This window comes from Acanthopagrus latus, chromosome 2 (assembly GCF_904848185.1).
Source record: "Acanthopagrus latus isolate v.2019 chromosome 2, fAcaLat1.1, whole genome shotgun sequence".
NCBI classification, from domain to species: Eukaryota; Metazoa; Chordata; class Actinopteri; order Spariformes; family Sparidae; genus Acanthopagrus; species Acanthopagrus latus.
Genome location: NC_051040.1, coordinates 16,984,081 through 17,007,554, shown reverse-complemented (window position 1 = coordinate 17,007,554; position 23,474 = coordinate 16,984,081). Strand labels below are relative to the sequence as shown.

Sequence of the window (23,474 nt, the reverse complement as noted above, 5' to 3'; positions counted from 1 at the left end):
GTGACATTTCATTAGCAGTTTGAAAAAAAGATTGTTGTTATGTTGAATAATTGTTTTTCAGAGGTTATGAATATAACCTAAGCAGAAAGAATGATTTGATTTATATTCTCATAAGGTGTAATTTCCCAAAGAAACCAACAGTCACATCAGTTGGGTATCGGGTTAATGGGGCTTCGTGGAACTTCTGTGTTGTGCTGTAAAAGCAGTCAGCAGTTTTTCCAAGTGCATTATACTACCTCAACCGACTTCCTCTCATTCAGCCGTAATAATAACTGCAGCCATCATCGCTGATGACCAATTGATAGAAATATGGGTGATGATAAACTTTGCTTTGCAGTCAACCTATACACAATTTTTTTTCTGATGTGCAGTGCATAAACTAGAGACCTGAGTGGCAATTTGAATGCCTTTGTTGACACAAACTATCTGTGCAATATTTGTCTCTGCTTATTTCTACATGAAATAACTGATTTTTGGGCCAGCTGACGGCTTAGACGCTGCACTGTGTTCGCTAGCTGGTCGCTAAATGTGTCTATCTGCAGTTTGGTGCTGAACAGGCAGTGTACAGTGGGTTTTTAGAACTCCTTTGCATACAGCTATCAGTCTGTGGCAGCCAAAAAATGAAGCAGTGAAAGTGAAACAAGATGGGAAAAAAAACAAAACCAAAACAATGAGCTGAAATATATTGAAACACTTCCTAGAACTGAGGGGTATTACAGAGTTGGGTTATGGGTTCATCAGTATGAGTGACCCTATTCACAGGCAGTCACACGGCCCAGTGTTGACATAAAAGTATTGTTTTCAATCCCTTTAGTACGTTAGAGAAAATGACAATATGCAGCTACAAAGACTTGCTGAATGCAAGCAATGTTGGCTGGTTCTGCTCTCCAGCATAAGATTTGGATTTATGCCTGGAGAGTCCATTGGTGTCTACTTCCAGCACACGTCCTGATCCATCTGACCACACACACAAACACACACGCGCGCACACACACACCAGTGTGAGTGAGTCTGTCTGGAAACGGCAGAGACAGAGAGAGGAGGGTCTGGGAATGCTGAAGCGGGGGAGAGCCGCAAGGGAGGAGAGAGGTGGAAAGTTGCAACTTCAGGGCAATATGGACCGCATGCTATGGGAAGGAATGCATGTGCCTTTGTAGGAGAGTGAAGGAGCAAATGAAAAGAAGAGGAGGCGGAGGAAAGAAGCGAGGAGGGGAGGGATCTAGGCAGAGGCTGCAGCGTGGCTCTGTGTCTGAATGAAAGAGCCTCTCTCTCCGACTCTCTCCTGCTGTCTGTATGCACGGCTCACGTCTGCTGCAGCAAATGAGCACATGTCCGGAGCAAACACAGCGAGACTCTCCAAGTGACGCCGAGCGGGACGTAAATATTTTGCAGAAACAACGCCTGAGGGTGCAGCTTCAAAATTTCAAAATGCCTTCTTAATTTAGCCCTTTTTCTAAGAAGCTGGATTTCTTCTTAGCTATCTGACTGCTTGTTTTTGGAGGATTGCTTGGCATCCAGACATTTTCTGTATTTGGAGACTTTCTCTCTTTCTAGAATATATTGTGATCCACAGGTGTTTCTGAAGATACTCTGTGTTTGCAGCGCCACACACCACCTGGACTCACCATCAAAAGATCCGGATCAGTTTCGCCTCACTTTACTATATGTACACAGAGCAATCTGTTGTACTTTGTTGGTCTATGGCCAACTTGCACGCACACGTGATGCTGGCTCAGTGTGTTTGACACACACACACACACACACACAGACACAGTTGCCTAAAGAGAGCAAATGAGGACGACCATTGCTTCAAACCTTTTCAGAAAATCTTACTTTGAGTCTCACACTTGTGCTTGACAGATGCTGGTGGAGATGTAACATTTAAATTGTCATTCAACAAGTCAACTCATTATAGTGAAAAAAAACCACAGACGAGCTGCTTCGACTCACTGCGCAACTGGATCAAGAATTGAACAATCCTGGTCTGAAGGACAGCATCTTCCGCACCATGACCTCTAATTTGCAGCACGCCCTCTTCCCTCACCTCCTTCTCCTCGTCCTGCCGTTGCTCCTCCAGGCCTGGTGGGGTAGCTGTCACCCCCAGTGTTTGGACTACAAGCCTCCATTCGAGCCCCAGCAGCCACTGCTCTTCTGTAAGGAGTATTCCAAGTTCGGATGCTGCGATGTGGAGAAAGACGAGGAGATATCAGTCCGCTTTTACAGCATCATGGAAAACTTTGACAGCTCAGGCTACGCAACCTGTGCCAAGTACATACGAAGCATCCTCTGCCAGGTCAGAGAAACATTTAATTACTCCAATACTTATTATCATCGCCAAGCTCTCGTCTTACTTGGCATCCAAATGTTGTAGCTTTGTTATCAGTCTTATTTGATTTTGTGACTCCTCAAGATTTCACTTGATAAAGTAAAGAAATACCTGACATACAGTAATTTTCACTGTGGAATCCCCATGAAAGTACAGTTTGTGTTGCTGTGACTGTACAGTCATAGAGTTTGTAAACCTAAATGTGTCTCTTCTGCAAGGTGCAAATTTGTCTGACTGCGGATGTTTGCAGTCCGAACTCGGAAACTTGGTTTTGGCAGCCAGTGTATTTACACCCCTGTGAGCACAGTCTGCATATTGAGTGGAAGAGGAATAATAATAAAAATAGTACTAACAATGCCATTTATATTTCAGCGGATGACAAATAACCACACCAAGCCAGTCTGTGAAAACTGTGGTATGGTTTGTTGAGAACCCGGTCTCAACAAAGAGCAGTAACCAACAAAACATGTGCTTTATTGGCTGCACAGTGTTGTGGACATCTGTTAGAAGGTGCTTACTCATGCTTGTAGAGCTAAGCCGCAGCTTTAACTAGCTTTTATGTGTCTTTGATAGGTAAACTTGTAATTGGGCTTTACCAAACTAAACAAACCGAATAACAGAGTGCAAGGAAACTCTCCAACTTGTGGTGAAGGGACAGATTGATGGGAAAGTTGTGGCTAAATCCTTTGAGCCAAAACTCTGAAAGCACATTTTTGACATAGTAGCTCACTATGAGATAATAAAATGTTTCAGCAAATCAAGTTATTTACTTGAAATGGTCAAACGACGACCTGACTCACATTTCCTTGTGTAATTCACAAAGAGGTACCCATGATTCATAACTTTGAATATTCCCAGAAGTTGTCTAGCATCTTGTCTTGAGACATGAGACAGACATAATGAGTTCACTGGTCTCCAGACCCTGAGGCAGAATGACTCTATGAGAAAAGATTCAAATGCGCATTTACTTTTCCCCCTCCCAGAAAAAAAAAAACAACAAAAAAAAAACCCTTCAAGGGTTTAACTACTCTGAATTTGTTTTAAATTTAATTAAAGGGGCAATCTGTACGATATGGCCAAAATTTTACTTGAAACAATCAATAAAGAAATGACATTTTGAAGATACAGTCAGTCTCGATGTTTTGCCCCGGCCCATCCTGTAATACCATAGTTTGAATTTGGTATTTCTACTGTGTTTCATAAATAAACAAAATAAAATGTCAAGAAAGGAGATATTTTTACATGTATTTTCTTACTGAACAGAAAAAGGCTGTCTTCATTCAAACTCACCATAACAGTCTTGTTCACCAGTTGAAATAAGTCCTTAATTCACAGAGTTCGATATTTCAGCGCTACAAGCTGTATTTACAAGCTGGTGATGCCAGGTTCTGAGCTGCTGTAAATCACCTCTGTACTGTGTGCCCTGTCTTCTAAACTGCCAACTGTTGGTCTTAGAGGCTGGGCACAGTCTGCCTATCTTAACAGACTTGCCCTGTGATCCGAGGTCGTAGCCCTGGCAAACTTCAGTCAGCTAATTTCGCCACTAACCCTAACGCTAACTGAGTAAAATAGCTAATTGTTGGTAGCTACTTTCAAAACGTATATTGAGCATCAGTAAGTAGTTTGGCTGCCCCATTAAATTTTGGAGCAACCTTTGAATTCTGGTCAGATATTACAAATAACATCTTTAAGCCCAAAAAAACTTCAGCACCGACTCATTCTACATTAGCCTGAAAAAAACTTTCTAAAGTTAAATGTTACTATGACAATTTTATCAGTAATACAGCAGAAACTGCCATTTCCTGAGTAAGATTGTGGTCTGTTTGGGAATATTATGTCATCTAATGGACATCTCTATTTTAGAGTTGCCATGTTTTGGTTCCTATTTTGAGTTTTCTAATCTTAAACAGATCCCAGCGCTAGACTCCCACCTCTAAATCACTGGCAGAATGTGTCGCACACACTGATTGCATAATTAGGTGCTAACTTAGCTCAGAAACTACGCTACGTGCAGATGGTGTGTGCAAAATGAAGGATAGGTGCAGCACAAATTTAGCCTGGCACATTCACTTCAGATAAGATCTTCATTCTTCAGATGCCAGAACAAACAGGGTGCCCTATGAATAACACTTTCATCTTTCATACCAGCACCAAAAATAGTGGAAAAAACATACTTCTTGGCAGTTTATTACATCATATGCTATGTAAAGACTGTTACAAATTATCCGACTTCCAAAATATAGGTTTCTATCATTGTGGTAATTACAGCCTTCAGTGGTTCTCTCTAAGCAGAGCAAGCTGTGTCTTGGGTTTAATAACAGCGCTGCAGCACACGTACGCCTGAGCACTTCGTTTAGGTTTGAGGAATATACAGCCGGAGTTCATATGATAAACTTAGAAAGGGGTTCCTCTTCTTTGACGTCACACGGAGACCTATACTTAACCAAGCTTTTTTATAGGAACTGTTTGAATGAAACTGTTATTTTGCAGGCATTAAAAAGTAATCTTACAACAAAACTTCTTATGTTGTCCATTTAAAAAAAAAAAAGTTAAAGTGCACTACAGCACTGAGCTATGTTCTTTCTTTGAGCTTTGAAGGAAGACCCCGTCTGTGGTTGTTCGCTCCCAGCTCGATGGTTTCGAGATAAAAGATGCCCTGATGGTGGTCATGTTATCCCACTGCCAGGGTACTTACACTGGGTAAACCCCAACACACTGAGGCCCTCTGTTCCGACTGCACTGCTGGAGCTTCCTGGCACTGATATCAATGAGACAGTGAAGAGTGCGACAGGCAGATGGAGAGACGGCCAGACAAACACAAGGGAAAATGAGTTTTTGAGGGAGACAGGAGGGAGATTGTCATCATCCCCGAGCTTAACTAACCAAACAAACAACCATTTCCTCCGCTGGCCAGGGATACAGGATATATCAAGTTCCTGCAGGACAGAAAGAGAGGAGGAAGAAAAGCAGGGTAGCGAGATAAAGATATAACGAAGCATAGCTAGATGAACCAGAAAAACAATCAATAAACTCATGACAGGCACATGAAGATTTAAGGGACCTTTAATTAAAACATTAAAGGGACGGTTCCTCTTTAGTTTAATTTATCCATCGATTCTTTAGCCGTGAGAGGCCGAGTTTGGAGATATCGTCTGTTTGGATGACTGCTTTCTTAGCTTTGGAATTAGATTGCACTCAGTGTGTTAAATACAACCAACACGTTTTTCGATGGGAGGAACCTGCAGCCTGCTGCACAGACAAGAGGAAGGGACATTTTGGTGGGACCTATGCCTGTGGCCACGTGCATGTTCTCGGATGTCTTTCCGTGTCCACGCACCCCTGGGTGCTCTGGAACTACTCTGGTGTAAAAGTTTTGTCTTCTTGTTAGTTTGTATAACAAACAGCCAACAGCAGATTATGAGCTGTAGTCTCCCTGGTAAACACACCAACCTCCTCTGCTGTCATCACTGCAATGTCTCTGGGCTGGTTAGTGGACGAGTGGCAGGGCAGCTGTGAAATGTACGACTTAATGGCGTCCTCTGTCACTGAGCTGTAACATTAGTTAGCTTAGTTAGCAGACCTCTCCTCTGTGGATAGATGTATGCTTCATTCTATGTGGTGACAGGGAAAGAAAATAGTTTTGCTCACAACATCTGTGGATTAGCTTGAGTACCCAAATCACGATTTCTTGAAAGAGCCATTACTGTTGAGTTTTTCAAATAATGCTTTGACCACCAGTAGCCAAATGCCACCTAATTCTATTACATTTGACTTTTCCATGGCTGATTTCTCCAAAACTGTGAAACTTGTGACAAAAACAACCTAGATGGATAAATATCACTACAAAGTATGTATTTGTGTGTTACAACTGCAGTTATTGCTCAGTTTCTTTTAATCACAACATCTTGACTGAGCAAAATAAAGAATAACAACAAAACTCACCTAAGGCATCTTCAAAACCATTTAGTGAACATTAACAGAACAACAAAACTCTGGTTCAGCTGTCTCCTCTGTTGCATTTTTAATAAGCACTTCTCAGTGGTGTGTTTCTGCATGTTTTAGACTGTCTTCGCAGCAGCAAAAAAGTTGCATGTTGTATGCTAGAGTTTCCAAACAACATGAAAATGCCTGAAACCACAACAAATCTTGAACACACGCTGCTGTGTATTTCATTTTCTCATCTGCCCACAATCATACATTTTGGTGCTCAGTTCCCACACCCATTTTACTCTCATTGTACTAATTTAATCTGATTGGATTATGTCTACTTTGTCTTGGATTATGTCTACTCTACTACTTGTACGAAAATTCCTCTCTGTCCATTTTTCCCTGAAGTCACCCTCCTAGCCCTCTCTTTCTCTCTGGGGGTCCAGGTTCACACACATCAGCCATCTGTTTGCCATGATTCTTCTCCTTCAATATAATAACTAAAACCAAGCAGACCTTTCAGTGCAGTATGGGGAGTCAGTGACTAAAAGAAAAAAAAGACGGAAAGAAAGGGTTTTATTTTCCTGTTGAAGTTTGAATCTCGGTCTATTCTAAACTGTACAGCGTAAACACCAAATTATGGCAGTTTGAAGTGGTGGCATTGTTAGGGAACAGATGTTAGTAGTAACATGCATTTATCCTACCCTATGATAGTAGGAGCCCAAATGAGAGAGAGCCTGTGTTTTTTTCAAATTCAGTGGGAGAAAATTCAGACACCTTTATGTGAAACATCTGAATGATTCTGGCTTTCAATACCATAAAAATGCAGTCACATCTGCTCCACAGCCCAGTGTGCTGCAGGAACTACTTCCATCGACAGAACCGGCAGCTCAGACTGGCTTTTGTTTCGGCCTTTAAAAGCTGCTTCACGGGAAGGCTCTGATCTCTGCCCAGAAATGTACTTTCATGTAATTTCACAAAAGACTCCCTGTCACAATTAGCTTCCCCTTCTCTTTTTTCATCAATAATAATTCATTTTAGGGTTCCACAGAGGCTGTAGAGCAGCGGAAGTTTATTAGACAAAACATTTGATTCATTATACAGTATATTATCATGTGGAAAATATTTACATGCTATCATAGCCAGCATGTGGCCATTACACGATTACTTGCACCACAGAAGTTGAGGGAATTGGTGCACACAAGCATATTTTGCAAATTGGACCTCCTTCTGCACAGGAGCTCCATGGGAGACTTATCATGCTTTTCATTTGTTTCTTAGTCTGTTATATAGGCTCTTGTGCAAATGAAAAGATCTTGAAAGTTAAAAATGCCACAGTTTATGCCGACAGAAGCTCCCCCCTTCCACAGAAAAGACTGCTCCTGAAACGCCTCGCCAGTGCTCTTTCCTTTAAATCAGTGGCTTTGTGACATTACACTGTGTCACATGTCACACATTTGCATTACGTATGCTTCGTGGCAAGTTTGGCACATATGAATGATAAACCTGAAAATGGGCATAAAAGGACTCCTTTAAAATGTAGGCTAAATTGAGATAGGACTACTAAGATAACTGAATAATAGATGCACATGCAGAAACACAGACATGTATCACCTGGAGGCACATAGAACAATAGATTAATAACTTAATACTCACAGCAGCACATGCACACACAGACGCACAGACTCTACTTTTTTCATCCCTCTCTGTATTATATTCATAATTAATAATGTGTCATGATTAATAGGGTATTTTGAGTTTGACACGTACAAAGAAATAAAGGCAGAAATTATTTAGGAGATCCAGCCACAAGCACAGACACACATGCAGCAGAGTCTGACTGTGAAGGTGTACAAATAAAGTCAAATCTTCTTGTGTATTTGGGCATTTTCAACCCTTTCGTTTACAAAGTGATCTGACTATGACTAAAATGTTTTTTGAACTATATTGTGCTGTCAACATAATCGCTGCCTGGATTGTGCTCAGAGATTTCTTCTGGTGAATAAAATGCACTGGTGGTTGTGGTGGATGGCGGACATACAAAGGGCCAGACGGTCACACAAGTGACCGGGGTTTGCTGTCCAGGCCAGTCTGTGGCTGGCATTTTTTTTGGCATTTTCTGTTACTTCTGTTTGTTAATGTTTTTCAAAAATATACAAAGAAAAACAGAAAACAAACAAACAAAAAAAAAACAACTTGTCCATAGTGACCTTATTCTTATGCGTCCCCAAGACTAAATGCAAAGTTATTTTGAACAATAACAGCACCACGCATATTGATCTAGGAGACAACATTTGGCCTTACAACTGTGTACTATTAATCAGTTTGAGTCAGTCTAAGTTCTTCTGACGTGCTAAATTATTCAGACTTTTTTTGCTTGCGGCCCTTCCCTTCCCTAAATTCCCAAAACACTCTTTTGAAAATGCACTCATCTTACCATTCATCTACTACAAAATGATATGTCACTATTTAATCTGGAACACAAAACATGACGGATGTTGCGTTTAAGCAAAAGCACGGGAAACAATTTCTGATTAACTAAGTGAGCGTTTTGTGCTTTTAGCTCTGTTTCCTGGTGATGATCCTTCAGGCTGATCTGGCGCTGAGTTAAAGAGCACCAGTCGACCACATGATGGTTTGGGTGTCGTGGCTCCCTGTGCCTTAAGCTCACCATTTTGGGTGTGGACAGTGTGGTTGTGACTTAATCTATGACTGGACCTTCCAGGGATCCATTTATACCAGGCTGCACTCAGACAGACAGCCTGTATATAACCCAGGCCTGACCAGTCATAGTGAGGCAGGGAGGAGCTGCGGTGGAATAAGTGCATAAATCCTGTATTTATAGTGATCCACACACAAATGTCCTTAAACTCTAGGTGCCTCTGAAATAAACACATCGCCTTAAAGTAGAGTTAATGCGTATAAATACTGGTGAAGATCTATGTAGATGGAACCAGAAGTATATATAAGACAATTTTCCACTTTCTAATTGTTGAGTCATCTTTCCTCTTTGCAGGAGTGTTCACCGTACGCCGCTCACCTGTACGACGCCGAAGATGCCAACACACCTATGCGGATGCTGCCCGGCCTGTGCGGTGATTACTGCTCCGACTACTGGCACCAGTGTCGCTACACACTCAGTCTCCTGTTGGAAGACTTGGGTGGCCCGCAGCAATTCTCGAACCTGACGGCAACCATAGAAGAAGATCGCAGAAGGTTCTGCGACTTCCTGGAGCTGAAGGACAGGCAGTACTGCTATCCTAACGTAGTTTCCAATGCAGGTATGTCGTTACACGTCGGCAGCAGGAACACAAACACCAATGGACGCTTGAACTTGTCTTAAAAGTTGGAAGATTAATATTTTTAGTTGCACAAACATCCAACATGAACCAACAGGATGTCATAGACAGAAACTTGCACTAACTGGAAAGTCTAATTATGATTTATGAGACGACGCTGCCACTCCTAAGTCTGCACATGATGATGAAAAGCATAGTTTTTAAGACATAAGTAGAATTTGCCCTCGTAGTTACAGCTACAGTACGCGAATATGTCAAATAGCAGAAACTTGGTCAGCAAATTCATGGAGATTTGATTGTGGCTGCATGGACAGTGATGCTAGCCCATCAGTATTTTATATGGAAACTAACAGCAAGATGGCATAACAAAAGGGCATAGCCTAGCTGCGACCGAGTCAATTAAATTTAAACATGTCTAACACTGTACAAGTAACAATCATCCATATGCAATCAAACAATGCCATGTCAGTCAGCCCAGTGATAACATTATCAAAAAATATAGAAAAAAAAGACACAACTGATGGAGTAATGTGTACGTTAGTGGGCTGAATGTTACTTTAGCAAGGTTGGAAGAAACAAGCAGAAAAGATGATGTAACAATTTCCTATTTTTGTGTTCTGATAATGATCCATTAATCGTGTCCTTTTACTCCTGGTTTCTGTGTCCGGTGTCCTCTTTTCTCTCCCCAGAGCTCAATGCTAACCTTGGCATTGTCCGCGAGGATCCTAAAGGATGTCTGGAGTTATGCTTGGAGGAGGTTGCCAACGGGCTCCGTAACCCTGTGGCCATGATCCACGCAGACGATGGAACCCACCGGTTCTTTGTGGCGGAGCAGCTGGGCTACGTGTGGGTGTATCTGGCAAACGGATCCAGGATCGACCGTCCTTTCCTCAACCTCACCCGCGCTGTGCTCACTTCGCCGTGGGCTGGAGACGAGAGGGGGTTCCTCTGCATAGCCCTACACCCGAGGTCCATACTTTTGTGTTAACAGTACTGCTTTGCATCATACTCAGTGTTCTTATGTGTAGTGTGACGTCTGTTTCTCTTCTGTGCTTAGGTTCACCACGGTCAGAAAAGCCTATGTGTACTACTCTGTGTCTGTCAAGAAGGAGGAGAGGATAAGAATCAGCGAGTTCACACTGTCAGCACACGATGACAACCAGCTGGACCACTCCTCCGAGAGGTGAGACCAGACTTTTAGTTGTGATGCAATGTGTTTGCCAGTTAGTGTTTGTCTCATCCATCTGTTGTGTGTCTTGCCTCAGAACCATCCTTGAGGTGGTAGAGCCGGCATCCAATCACAATGGAGGACAGCTTCTATTTGGCCATGACGGGTATCTGTACATCTTCATCGGGGATGGTGGCCGTGCCGGGGACCCATTTGGCAAGTTCGGCAATTCACAGAACAAGTAGGTATTATTTAAACGGACAGTCAACACCAGCTGTCCCTTGAACAAAGATGATTGAAGGAGGTGCGTGATTATGTTGATTCAAATATTTTCTAACACCTTGCATCAAATTCCACAAGCAGCATACTGCTGTTGTAAAATGTTTTCTTGCTACAACAGCTAACCTGAAAAAAAAAAAAAAAGCCATTTATCCAGGACACGAGTCTGGTAAAACCTCGGCTCTGAACTGTTCGAACAATCTCTCTCCTTGCAAAGTTTTAGCCTTAAATGTAATTTAACGTAATATGGCAAAATAAGATAAACACATCCCTTCAGATTGCTCAAAGGGGTTGTTAAGTTTTAAAATGATACAGGTGCTCATCATAAAACTAACTTGCCCAGTTAGAACCCGCCGGTTCTGCCAAAAGTGAGATCCCATCTAAGACTAAATTCCAGTTAAATTAAGTCTAATGAAAAGGTTCAAATCCTCACTGTGCAGACTCTTAAGGTAATCAGTGGCAACAATAAATGATAGCTTTGTGAAGACTTGTTATCTTCCACTTATGAAAACTCCCATAAACCGAGGATCTGTTTACACAAATATCATCAACATGTAACCTAGAGACACGCCTGAGCCTGCAGAGCAATAGTCACTCTAGTCCAGGTTTGATTGAGATCTCATCCCTTATAGATATCAAATATCATCTTACACCTTACCGCTGGATTAACAAGGCAGGGATGACCTGTTGTTAATACTCTTTAGACCAACGGAAAAATAAAAGAATGAAGCACATCATTGTTTGATGGGAGCGTAGATTCTAAAATGAGCTTTCATTAAAGGGGCTGCAGGGAATAATTGCCTTTCACTGTGTTGGTAAACATTACTCTCCTCTCAAACCACATGACCTTTATGTTATATGTCATTCAATCTGTTAAACAGATAGGTCAGCTGTATCTTTAGGCGTATGTTTATGTATATTGTACAGATGTGACGTATATGTTGGCATGTGGATGGGTGTATTTCATGAATCTCTTTCAGCTATAAACTACAACTGTCACTCTTCATTTTCATTTGGTGAAACCCACGTTGACTCAAATGTCACTTTACTGTTGCTCATCCACAGGATACACATTGCGCAATACTCCAAGAGGGTAATCATTACAACAGTGTGAATTGTCGGGTTGAGAAATTCCTGGACCGACTCAGTCAGTGTTGCAAAAAATACTGTTGCAGCTTCATGCCAAAATAAAAAATTCCTTCTGATGTTTTAAGTTCACTTGGAGGCGAAAACTAAACTCGAATATTTAAGGTATTGTTCGTCCAAATTCAGAGCAGAACCCGGGGATACCCTCCGATGAAAACATTCATGAAGCATTCAGTTATCAGCAGCTGGTTACAAATGGTTTACGCATCATTTAGTGAGGTTTACGTGAGATGCTGACACCGTTTCTCCAGACAGTTAGCGTCTAGCTCTGAGGCAGTTTTTCTGAGGGCTTCTGTTGACATGCTGCATTAGCCGTTCTGGGAATGAGGGAGGCTGCACCCTGCCAAGTCTAATATTGACACTACACATTGCGGACCGCCACGCACTGGTGTTTGGAGGGGAGAGAGAGTGAAAGTTGGGTTTGGAAAAGGGGACATGAGGCGAGAGCAATCAGGGCAGAGGGAGGAGAAAGGTGCAAAGTAAATGAATTGACAAAAAAGGGAAGAGGACATTTAGCTCATATGGCTGGACAGAGTGAAAGCTGAAAATGGAATGGGAGGTGCTGGATGTAGAGGAAGAACGATTTGGTTTCCAAGCTGCCTGGTTCAACAGCAATAAAGACAAAGATGGGAAAGAGAAAATATTTGTGGAAGTCAAAAAGTAGGGAAGTTAAATGCAAAGGGAAATGCAATTCGTAGAATAGACACTGATGGAACAGCGTGAAGAGATTTGGAGTTAAAAAAATATTAAATGTTAGTTAAAAAGAAAAATAGAGTTGAAGCCTATCTAAATCTTTCTCACACTCCCACCTTCTCTCTCTGTGTCGGACAGGTCAACGCTGCTCGGCAAGGCGCTACGTGTTGATATCGAGAACAACGATGATGGACCCCCGTACACCATTCCCTCAGACAACCCGTTCTTGTCCGAAAAAGAAGCACGACCTGGTAAATCCCTTAAAATATCCTGTAGTGTCTGCACAATCCACACGTGCTGTGTGCATTCTGCAGCACTTGGGACGCTGCTACTTCTCTCCAAGTTTGTGTTGTTGCTGTCACTTGTCACTTTTAATGCAAATATAAACAGACCCTTCATGTCAGTTGCACTTTTCCATCAGCATGAATTTGAAATGGTTATTTAAAGGTAGAATAGTCACATAATGTTGCTTCAAGGCACCATTTTAAACATGAATCTATAGTTTATTTTAGTTGTCATCATGTGGGACTGCAGTGGAAAGCATGACTCAAGAAATCAAAAGTGAATGTCTCACTAAACATTGACATTTTTATACACATCTTGAGGCCGTGACGAATACAAAGTCACCGCTCATTCCAGAGATAAATGCCTTTGGGTTCTGCATACAGCCTCAAAAATGACGTCCCCTTTTGTGCCAAAGTCTAAGTCTTTCTTCCTTTTGCAGAGATTTATGCCTATGGAGTTCGCAACATGTGGCGCTGCTCCATCGACCGCGGTGACCCCGTGACAGGCCTAGGCCGGGGCAGGATGTTTTGCGGTGATGTAGGCCAGAACAAGTATGAAGAGGTGGATCTCATTGTGAAAGGTGCTTTGGAGAGATATTTCTTTTTTTTTTCCAGTACAAATCCCTCAGCTTAGGTTATCACACTGACAGCTTTCAAGTCTTTGTTTACTCCCAAAGAAGTGGTTCACTCTTGCATGAGAGGGTTGTCACTTTCGACTCGTCACCATGTGGCATACAGTGAAACCGTTCCCACAGAGACCACACAGACAGTGAGTCAGACTCTATAGTTTAACCTCCATCCTCTCCCTAGCAATTAAGGTGAATGGGATCTGGTTATCCAAAAAGGGTAAGAAATAAACATCTAATTACAGCTGGTGGAGCATAATCTGCGTTTTTCTTTTCAGCCAAACAATAGTTATATAATTAAAATTACATTTAGATGGACTGGTACAATAGCTTCCTCCCTGACATTTTGCAACTAACTTGTCGTTCATGTCTAAAGGAGGCAACTACGGATGGAGGGCCAAAGAAGGTTTCAGCTGCTACGATCGAAAACTCTGCCAGAACTCCTCGCTGGGTGAGTCCATGAACTAATGATCTGTGAGGGATTAAATCATTATAATGTTTATATACTATTACTTTAAAGGCCATCAAAGCTTCTGAAGACTAGTATAAGCTGAATTTAATCTTGCTTTATTTCACTGTTATGGTCAATTTGTGGGCTCAAGTTGCTTTGGTGCTTTCTTGTTGTGAACAGTGTAAACTGATGTGTTGTTCTCCATCTAGATGACATCTTGCCAATCTTTGCCTACCCGCACAAGTTGGGCAAATCGGTGACAGGAGGCTACATCTACAGAGGCTGTCAGATGCCCAACCTCAACGGACTCTACATCTTTGGGGACTTCATGAGCGGGTAAGTGTTTCTTCTTCATTCTCAGATCAGAGTTTTGGAACATTTTTATTTGAACAAGTTCCCTCCCACCACCAGAGAGAAAAGCAGGGTCCAATTTGTGGTAGCTGTGATTGCAACATTTATCACAGTAAGAGGCCTAATTCAAAATTACATAGATCTGTCTTTATCCAGCCTGAGCTGCCGCTATTACATTCCTGCAGGGGAGGAATTTGCAGTTTAAGGGCAGTTCTGGGACCCTAGTGTTTCACGACAGCGCCACCTACCTAAGCGGATGACCAAAGGAGTAATTACCTAGATTTTAACGGGAAAATAATTTGGTGTTTTAAACCACAAATTGATTAAAGTTAACGTTAATTTAAAAAAAAAAACAAAAAAACAAAACAAAAAAAAAACAAAAAACACCAAGCCAGGGCAAAAGGTTCAATGGAATTTATTGATTTACTCTCTAGCGACAAACCCAGTATTGTCCCTAGACCCAAGTGAGACTGGAGAAAGACACACTAAATAAGGAGTGAAATAAGCTACACTTATATTCATGTTTACAGTCAAAACATAGATATGCATGTTTGTGTTTATGTGCTGTATTTGTATGTTTTAGGCGTCTGATGTCTCTGAAGGAGGACGTCAACTCAGGTGAATGGCAGTATAATGAGATCTGCATGGGGACCGACCAGACGTGCAGATTCCCCAGACTCATCAACAGCTACTATAAATACATCATCTCCTTTGCTGAGGATGAAGCAGGTATGGACTTTGTGTGTTTGTGTGTTTACTTCTCATGTATCACAAACCTTATGTAGACGTGGCCTCATTGTCACCTTCACATTCTCGTGCATAATTCAAAGGAAAACATGAATGAGGTCAGTGAAGTAGTGTGTGATTGTGTTAAAAGCTTATGTAAACGGTTAAAAGCTTTCTTTCTTTAAAGAATTATATTTATTGAAATATTGATATGCTGTAATATTCAATTACAGGGAAACTGCCTCCGTTTCTGAGGCGTTAAGGGGACCCAGAGGGTCTTATTTGACTGTAAATCTGGTTTGAATCAAAGGGACGTCGGATTTACGAGGAAGAGTATTGGACACATGCTGCTGCTCTTAGATAATCTCTCCCCTCCCTTTGAAAGATCCTCTGAGGAGACTTTAGTAGAAAAGTTCAAACAAAGTCCAAATCCCTTCTGTGTACACACATTCTGTAGCTTCTTATGTGTCTGCTCATCTTTCTTTTTTTCCCCTCCATTTTTCTTCATCCCATCCATACTCGCTGTAAATACCTCCCTCCCTCCCACCTCCTTCCTGTCTCCCTGCCATTCGCTATCCCTCCCCTGTCATTCTTGCCAAACTTCTTCGCTCTGTTTTGACAACAAATCATCCCCTTTGTCTTTTACTCTGTACTCATCTCTGTCCGCCGCACTTTCTCTCTCTCTCTTACTCTCCCGACCCCTCTCTCTCTCTCTTTATCCTCTGTCCATCTGCTCTAGGTGAACTGTATTTCTTAGCCACTGGAGCCCCGAGTGCCACAGCCAGAGCAGGTGTCATCTATAAGATCGTGGACCCTTCCAGGTAACCATCACTTCAAAAGCATATCACCTCAGTAAGAAATACACACATATAGAGTAGGAGTGTGTGCTATAGAAGCTTAGGTTCATGTTCGGGGTGTTAACTGATGGTCCCAACTAATGGTGACATTAGCTGCTTTGGGTAACCTTGTCTACACTAAATATTTCATACGTTTTACTCCAGGAGGAATACTTATTTTAAAAACTCTTGAAAAACCATTCTTATCCCATTCTATGAGGACACTAATTCAGCTTTCTGTCAGATCTCTTAACAAGGCACATTTCCAAAAACAAATCTATATATCGATAATGAAATTTGAGATTGATTTGATCCCTTCTGATGGTGAAGACATGGAATTTTTCTTTTTTACATGAGAGCATGACTTAAACAAGCACCTGAAGTTCTGTAACTTAAGAAAGAGCAGGACTTTCAATTCAGTAAATAAACTTGTTAACACTCTCTCCTGCCAGTTCTTCATATATTACCACAAAACAAACTGTGTATAAAAATAAACAATTGATAAGAAGAATTGGACTGTTATAGTGGATACAATTAGATTAAAATTAACTGAATTACAAAAAAGCTAAACTAAAAAGATGAATCTGGTTGATGGGGATGTCCTCAACAAGGACTACAGACACTAAATGCTGCCTCACCGTAGTTATTCGTCTTCACCTGGGGAGCGGCCAGTGTTTGAAGACCTGAGTCCAGACGAGTATTTAACATAGTAATTAAAGTACTTTAGCTACAGAACAGGATTTAATAAACTGAATGCATGTGCTAACTTTTTTCTCTCCTGTCCTCCAAGGCGAGCACCACCAAGAAAATGCACCATCAAGCCTTCACCTGTTAAGATTAAAGGAAAACTTATTCATTTCCACCCCAAAGAAGGTAAGGGAGATCTTCATATAATGTGTCTTCCAAGATACAGTAGAAACATTATACTCCAGTACTATACCAAAACCTCATCAATGCTTTATCTGTTCAATTCTCAGAAACTAAGTATGCCAGTTATTGTCATTGTCTTATCAGTGTGCAACACGTAGTTTAATAATATCGACACATGTATCAAAGTCTGGATAGATTTTGTCAACGCTGCTCAAATGTCTTTTCTGCATTTTCTTGTTCGCAGAGTTTGTAATCAACAAGAAACCGACCACCACAGCTGTACCCACGACAACCACAAGAAGAACTACAACCACGACAAAGACACCCACAAGGAGAAAGTCACCTATTATAATAATAAAACCACCGATGCCAACAAGAAGAACAATAAGAAAGCCGGCACCACCACCACCGGCAACAACAGAAGCAATAGCAAGAAAAGCAACAACGAGAGAAACGTCGCCACCAACAACAAGGAAAACAACAAGAAAAACACCTCCACCACCACCAACTATAAAAGCAACAATAAAAACAACTACAGCAACAACAATAAAACCAACAACCACACCAACAACTGTCCAGATGGCAACAACCCCCGCCCCGACCACACCCACTGGTAGGCCTACTGGTGCACCTGTTTACCCAGCCAGCTCTACTGATTACCCATTCACCACTAGGTCCTCCATTTACACAACCACTAGGTCCACTGTTAGGACTAATATTAGACCAACCAGTAGACAATCGCACACGCTGGTGCGAGCAGAAGCCACTGACATCAAAGCGGGTGTTTTCTTCTACTGCGCTCTACTTTTGTTTTACATTTTCACTTGTTAATCGCTAAATGAACATTTTCTGACTCCCCATGCAAAATTCTCGAATGACAGATTCACATAAATAATTTTCCTGTGATGATTATGAAATTAATAATTTTATGCATAAAAAAGCATGATTCCAAATCAGCTCAAACTAATAGTATGTAAATAATACCAGACAAAATGTGTAATAATGTAATTAGTTTGGCAGCTAAGTCTTAGTTGGTTCACTGTAAATATTGAGTGGGACATATTTTGCTGACTTCTGGTTATATACAACTCAATAATCACGTTTCCTGCTTAGAAACACAAAATATTTATCTTAAATTATTCTGTGGGCTATACAAAAAATAAAAAAAAAACCACTTCACAATCCACTAAATTTATTAAACTTATCATTTTTATTGTTTTATGTTGTTAGTAAGTAGGTATTTTGATATCATAAATCTGAAATCCAAAATGCATCAACCCAGGTTATTCTTTGATACCATTCTGTTCTCTTACTGATACTAATAACCAGCCTTTGCACTACATTTGCAGCATCTCTGCACTTGAAAATAAAAAAAAACACACCAAAAAAAAACAACAAAAAAACCACAAGTGGCCTTAATACTGTTAATCACTGCAATCAAGATGTTAGAAACTTAACATTGGCGTTGGTGGGCCTTTTGCACTAGCTTGGGTTAAGCTGCAGGGTAGTTAGCTTAACTGGCATTCATTCCCACCTTAATTCCTGCTAGCATGTTAGCATGTGTTCTCCGGCTGGTACAAGAATCTAACACAGGGTAATTGGTGTTATTTATGTTTTGGGTATTTGCACTACTTTAATTTAAATCAGGTACTTTTGCATTATTCATTTTGAATAAATGGTTCTGCATCAGCCTCAGTTTGGACATTCATCTTTGTGTGTCTGTGTTTATGTCTTGTCTTTGCCTGTCTTCAAAAATAACATTAGTTCATATAACTGCAGTGAAATCTGAGCTTTGTGAAACAGATTCAGTTCTCAGTTCAGTTCATGTTCAGTGAAATTTTGGGAAATACATTTTTTTTTGTACAGATGTGGTTGAGAAGATCGATACCACTCTCATGTCTGAGTGTCCAATATGAAGCAACAGTTAGCCGCCTAGCATAACAACTGGAGACGGGGAGTAGAGGCTGACCTGAGTCCATTCAGAGATAACAAAATCCAACTACACTCTTTCTAATTAACATGTCTTTAGAATGTGAACACATTTAAACAAAAGTGCAGAAGTGACCAGAATGTAACTGCATCAAAAAGTTGTTGGAGACAGCCAATGTAAGGCCACAAATTTGTGTTTTTACACTTTGGTTTATGTACAAACAAATTAAGAACAAGATAATAAATGTTTCCGTTGCTGCTGGAGGTGCTAACTGATGGATTTTATTAACTTTGGATGGTACCAGGTTAACGTTTATGCCCCTTTCCCACAGTCTTTATGCTAGGTTAAGCTAACCAGCTGCAGGAAGTATAGCTACAGTATTATGGTGGTATTAAACTTCTTACCTCTAACTCTGCAAGAAAACAAACAAGCGTATTTCCCAAAATCATTTTAAAGAAAAAACATATCTTTAACCCATTGTAACTACATATCTTCGAATAAAGAGGGTGATTCTGTCTCTCCCTCAGGTTATCGTACAACCGTCATGACTGCAGCCCTCTCTAGGATTGCTCAAACCCCAATCGACACCACATCCCCAACCAGGAGACACGGGAGACCCCTTCAGTATCCTCCTTCTTCCACATCCCAACCTTTACACCAAGTTTATCCTTCTCCATCCACCACACCACAGTCGCCATACTGGAGCCAGAAACCTACAGCAACAGGCTACAAGCCCCAGATCAACACAACACTGCTTAAATCTCAAGAGGAGAAGCTACGGCTTGGAGAGAAGCTGGATGTCACTGTGGAGGGTAACCAAGTATTTAAGAGTCCTCGAGGAAGAGGTCGCAAGAGAGGAAGAAGGCTGCGGGGTGGCTCAGTGCGACTGGTGAGCCCTGATGGTTTACTGGATCGAGGCAGAGTGGAGATCTTCCTCCGAGGCGAGTGGGGGACAGTGTGCGACGACCTTTTCACCTCCAAGGCGGGTACCGTAGTGTGCCGACAGCTTGGCTTCAGGACGGTGCTGGCCGTGATGAAGAGGGCGGCGCTGGGGGAGGCGGACAAAAGCATCAGGATTCTATTGGATGACGTGGAGTGCGAGGGAGGGGAGAGGTCACTGCTGGAGTGCAAGAGGTCCAAGGTTGGGAAACATAACTGCTCACATGGGGAAGATGTCGGGGTGATCTGTGGTTAACACGAGGCCCGAGAAGTAAAAGTATCAGAAGTAAACGAAGAGACAGCGGATAGAAGTTCGTCACATATACTATAGGAAGAGATTATCTGAAGAAGACTGTGCATTTCTGCAATGTTGGTGATGCCAGTTTACCATTTCCACGAATTGTATTTCTCCATGTTTACCGGTTTTGTTTGTTCTTCTTTTATTTTCTTATCCTCCGCTAAATGAAAAAAAGAATGCCCATGTTTATCACTTTTAACACTTTCTGTGTTTATTTCAGATCCAAGAACAGAAGATAAGAGTTTCTTTTAAACTTAAACTCACTCAGTCCACTGCTTTGTAAAACCTAACCACGCTCAGAGTGATGTGTATCAGCAAACGAATGATTAAACTCAGTTTCAGTCACACTTCTTTGGTTTACGTAGCTATGGTGATCTTGCCGACTTGTCAGCTAATTTTAACCTCTAATATCGATATTTACAATAGTTTGGTTCAGTTCAGCGCACTTACTTGTGGAAGCGTATTGAAGCTGCTGAGGCTAACTATGCTAACTGTCTTGTTAGTGACCAAGAATACAAGTAGTCACCAAGCTTTGTGCATTGTTTGTTTAATGGTCCAGTGTGCAGGCCATAGTGGCAATGAGCAGTGAGGTTGCAGACTCCAGCCAACTGAATAACCCTCAGTTTCCAGTGTTTGTCCATTCTGGGCTACTGTTGGAACATGGGCGGTACAACATGGTGGACTGCTCCCTCTGTACATATAGAAGGCTCATTCTGATTTGGCAAAAACATAAAGATTCTTATTTGAAGGTCAATTTACATCAAAGAAAACTTATGAATATTAAATTCCATTTCTGCCCATAGGTAGCCCTAAATCCTACACACTGCACCTTTAACAACTTTTAAACCTGACTTGTTTTTGTTTTTTTTAATGGTTTTTACACATTTTGATCAGCATGGACTGAGTGAGTATTGGAAAACCTTGAATCATATTCTTACTGTGTGTTGTGTTTACATACTGTACCTAGACATCCATGAAGCAACAAGAAAGTATATCTTGTTAAAACAGTCGAGTGTGTTCTATAAAGATATCTGTATTTTTGTATTGTATAATTTCAGCAGGTCTATTTTCTAAAGCAGTTTACATATATAGAATTTTGATACATTCTTGAATGTAGTTTTAAGATGAAAAATAAAAGAACTTTAACAAGGAAATGCAGGACATTCGGTACGATGAATGTAATAAAATGTTTCCAGTTTCATACACAGGTATTTGAGGGCACAGAGTGCTCGTGATATGAATAAAGTTTTACTGCAAAATGACTTCTGTTATTCTCTATTATTCTCTTACAAGAAAGGTGACTCACATTGATTTTTCTACACACACACACACACACACACACACACACACACACACACACACACACACACACACACACACACACTGTGAAACCCAAACTGTTCTTGTTATGTGGCACTGTGAAGAAGATTGCTCCTTGTTTCCCACAGATTTATCAAAACTGTTTAACAGATCTGGGGAAACCATCTGGGAGTTTTTAACATCCCATCTTTTCTCACCTTGTCACTGTGGTCAAGCAGGAAAAAAGTGTGATCAAACAGCAGCTGTATAATCCCAATCAGCACTGAGCGAGCCAATATCCAGCCACCATGTGTTAGCCAGACACTGTACAGTTCTCAACATACACACATGCACATGAGGTGACCAGATGGAAAGAAAGGAAACTTCTCCCTGGGTTGTGATGAATTACATTTTAAAATGAAAAAGATGACTTTACTCCCAAGTCAGGTATTCTGCCTGTGTTACTCTCTTTTGGGGGGGAGGGTGAAGATTTCTTTTAGGCATTCAAAGTATTCAGCAACATCTCGTGACCTGAAAGAGAATTTGTTTTGGGGGTGAGAAGGTCGAGCTTCCCTGCCTCCTTACATTCGATGTTTTCAATCTATAGATGTAGGGAAAACAGACCAGGGATGAGTGGTTATACTGTTGTGCCACAGCTGAGCGAGGTGAAAGGCAGCACACAACATTTTCATAATGATTTCTTTAAAATTACATTAGAGCGAATGAACAGGAGATATTGAATAATCAAAACATATGGTCTGTAGTGCAGGGCTGTTTTAGGCTCTATATGTAATTTTACCATAGTCTGTTTTAATTTTAGCTTCCACTTCCAAACCAGAGGGAGGCAGTCATGTATCAGATTTTATATGTTACAGGAAAATCACAAAAGGATCTTCACATGAGTGGTAAGAGACAGTGTTTGCATCAGTTTATGGTTGACCGATCAGTAAACATTATTCAGTGTCAGAGCTTTGTCATCACACAGTAAACTGACACTGTAACAGAACATGAATTAATATAACCTTAAGTCTTAGCCTTGACTTAAGAAGAAAAAAAAACATTTGCAAAATAACCAGTCAACTAAACAGAACTTCAGAACTCAGACTTTAACAACTTAACATTAAGTGAACGGACCAAAATGTTATTATTCACCTTGGGCTGCAATCCAGCAGGAAAAGAATGTATATATATATATATCATGACTTCAAGCAGCTTTCATGAATCTAGATAACCTGTTGGTAAGTTTTTACTGCTCTTGTCTTCGCTTAGTCTATAAAAATAAAAATACAAACAACAGCATATTCTGTGAAATAACCTGGTGCTGATTACACATGAAAGTGACTGCCAAGGGGAATGTATACTGTATAATTTATGATCAAACCATTCTTGCAACAAAGACAAATACTACCACCTTAACTACAAATACAAAAACTAAAACAAGGTGTGTGAGGGCAGGAAAGCAACTGACATCCAAATCATTTGTGTGGCAACAATTAAGACTGTGTAAAAGCTCATAGATGGACTGGAATGCAAATTCATTTACAGTTAGGCAATACAAAATAAGTATTTACTAATTATAACTAATAATACATATTTTTTTTTGTCACACTGACCTGTAAAGGGACTTGCTTTTTCTTAATTATCAGCATCCTGTCAGTAAGCTCATATTGCTGTATTTTCATAAACTGCATGTTGTGCTCACTTTTTCTCGATGGAGTCAGCCAAATTCATGTTTTAAGTTTGCTTTAGGTGAGCTGGCCACAGCTGTTCGTGATGTTCCATACTGTGTTCACTGAAGCCTCAGGGGAGACTCGTTTCAGACCGGATTGTTATTATTTAACCAAGCAAGACGACCGTAAAAACACATTCCAACCTCAGCGACGGCCTGGGGATGGAGGTTTGGATGCACATCTATATATGCACTCACACCTGAGCAGCTGATGCCTGAGCTGAGGACCAGGGCATGTTATTAACAGCAGCAAAAATTATGTAAAATCCTAATTGTGGGTCAACCATAGCTCAGTTT

The 23,474-nt window shown here is 41.0% G+C and overlaps 1 protein-coding gene and 1 long non-coding RNA gene across 5 annotated transcripts in view; one reads left to right on the top strand and one right to left on the bottom strand.

Moving 5' to 3' along the window:
* LOC119007300 overlaps positions 1-23,474 on the bottom strand; it is a 48,562-nt gene that overhangs the window by 4,407 nt on the left and 20,681 nt on the right. For 3 of the 4 annotated variants that reach the window (XR_005071091.1, XR_005071092.1, XR_005071089.1), the window contains exon 3: positions 2,045-2,178. This is a non-coding gene — a long non-coding RNA (uncharacterized LOC119007300). Of the gene's footprint in view, positions 1-1,950; positions 2,179-23,474 lie in introns of all 4 variants that reach the window. The other variant, XR_005071090.1, reaches the window with a different exon arrangement.
* si:ch211-136a13.1 (HHIP-like protein 1) lies at positions 1,030-21,411 on the top strand. The gene is made up of 14 exons (XM_037076843.1): positions 1,030-2,293; positions 9,270-9,534; positions 10,242-10,521; positions 10,610-10,735; positions 10,818-10,961; positions 12,977-13,089; positions 13,563-13,703; positions 14,125-14,199; positions 14,409-14,535; positions 15,134-15,279; positions 16,016-16,097; positions 16,903-16,985; positions 17,227-17,595; positions 19,440-21,411. Exons 1-14 carry the CDS (start codon positions 2,009-2,011, stop codon positions 20,105-20,107), a joined length of 2,904 nt encoding a protein of 967 aa, XP_036932738.1. The 5' UTR covers positions 1,030-2,008; the 3' UTR covers positions 20,108-21,411.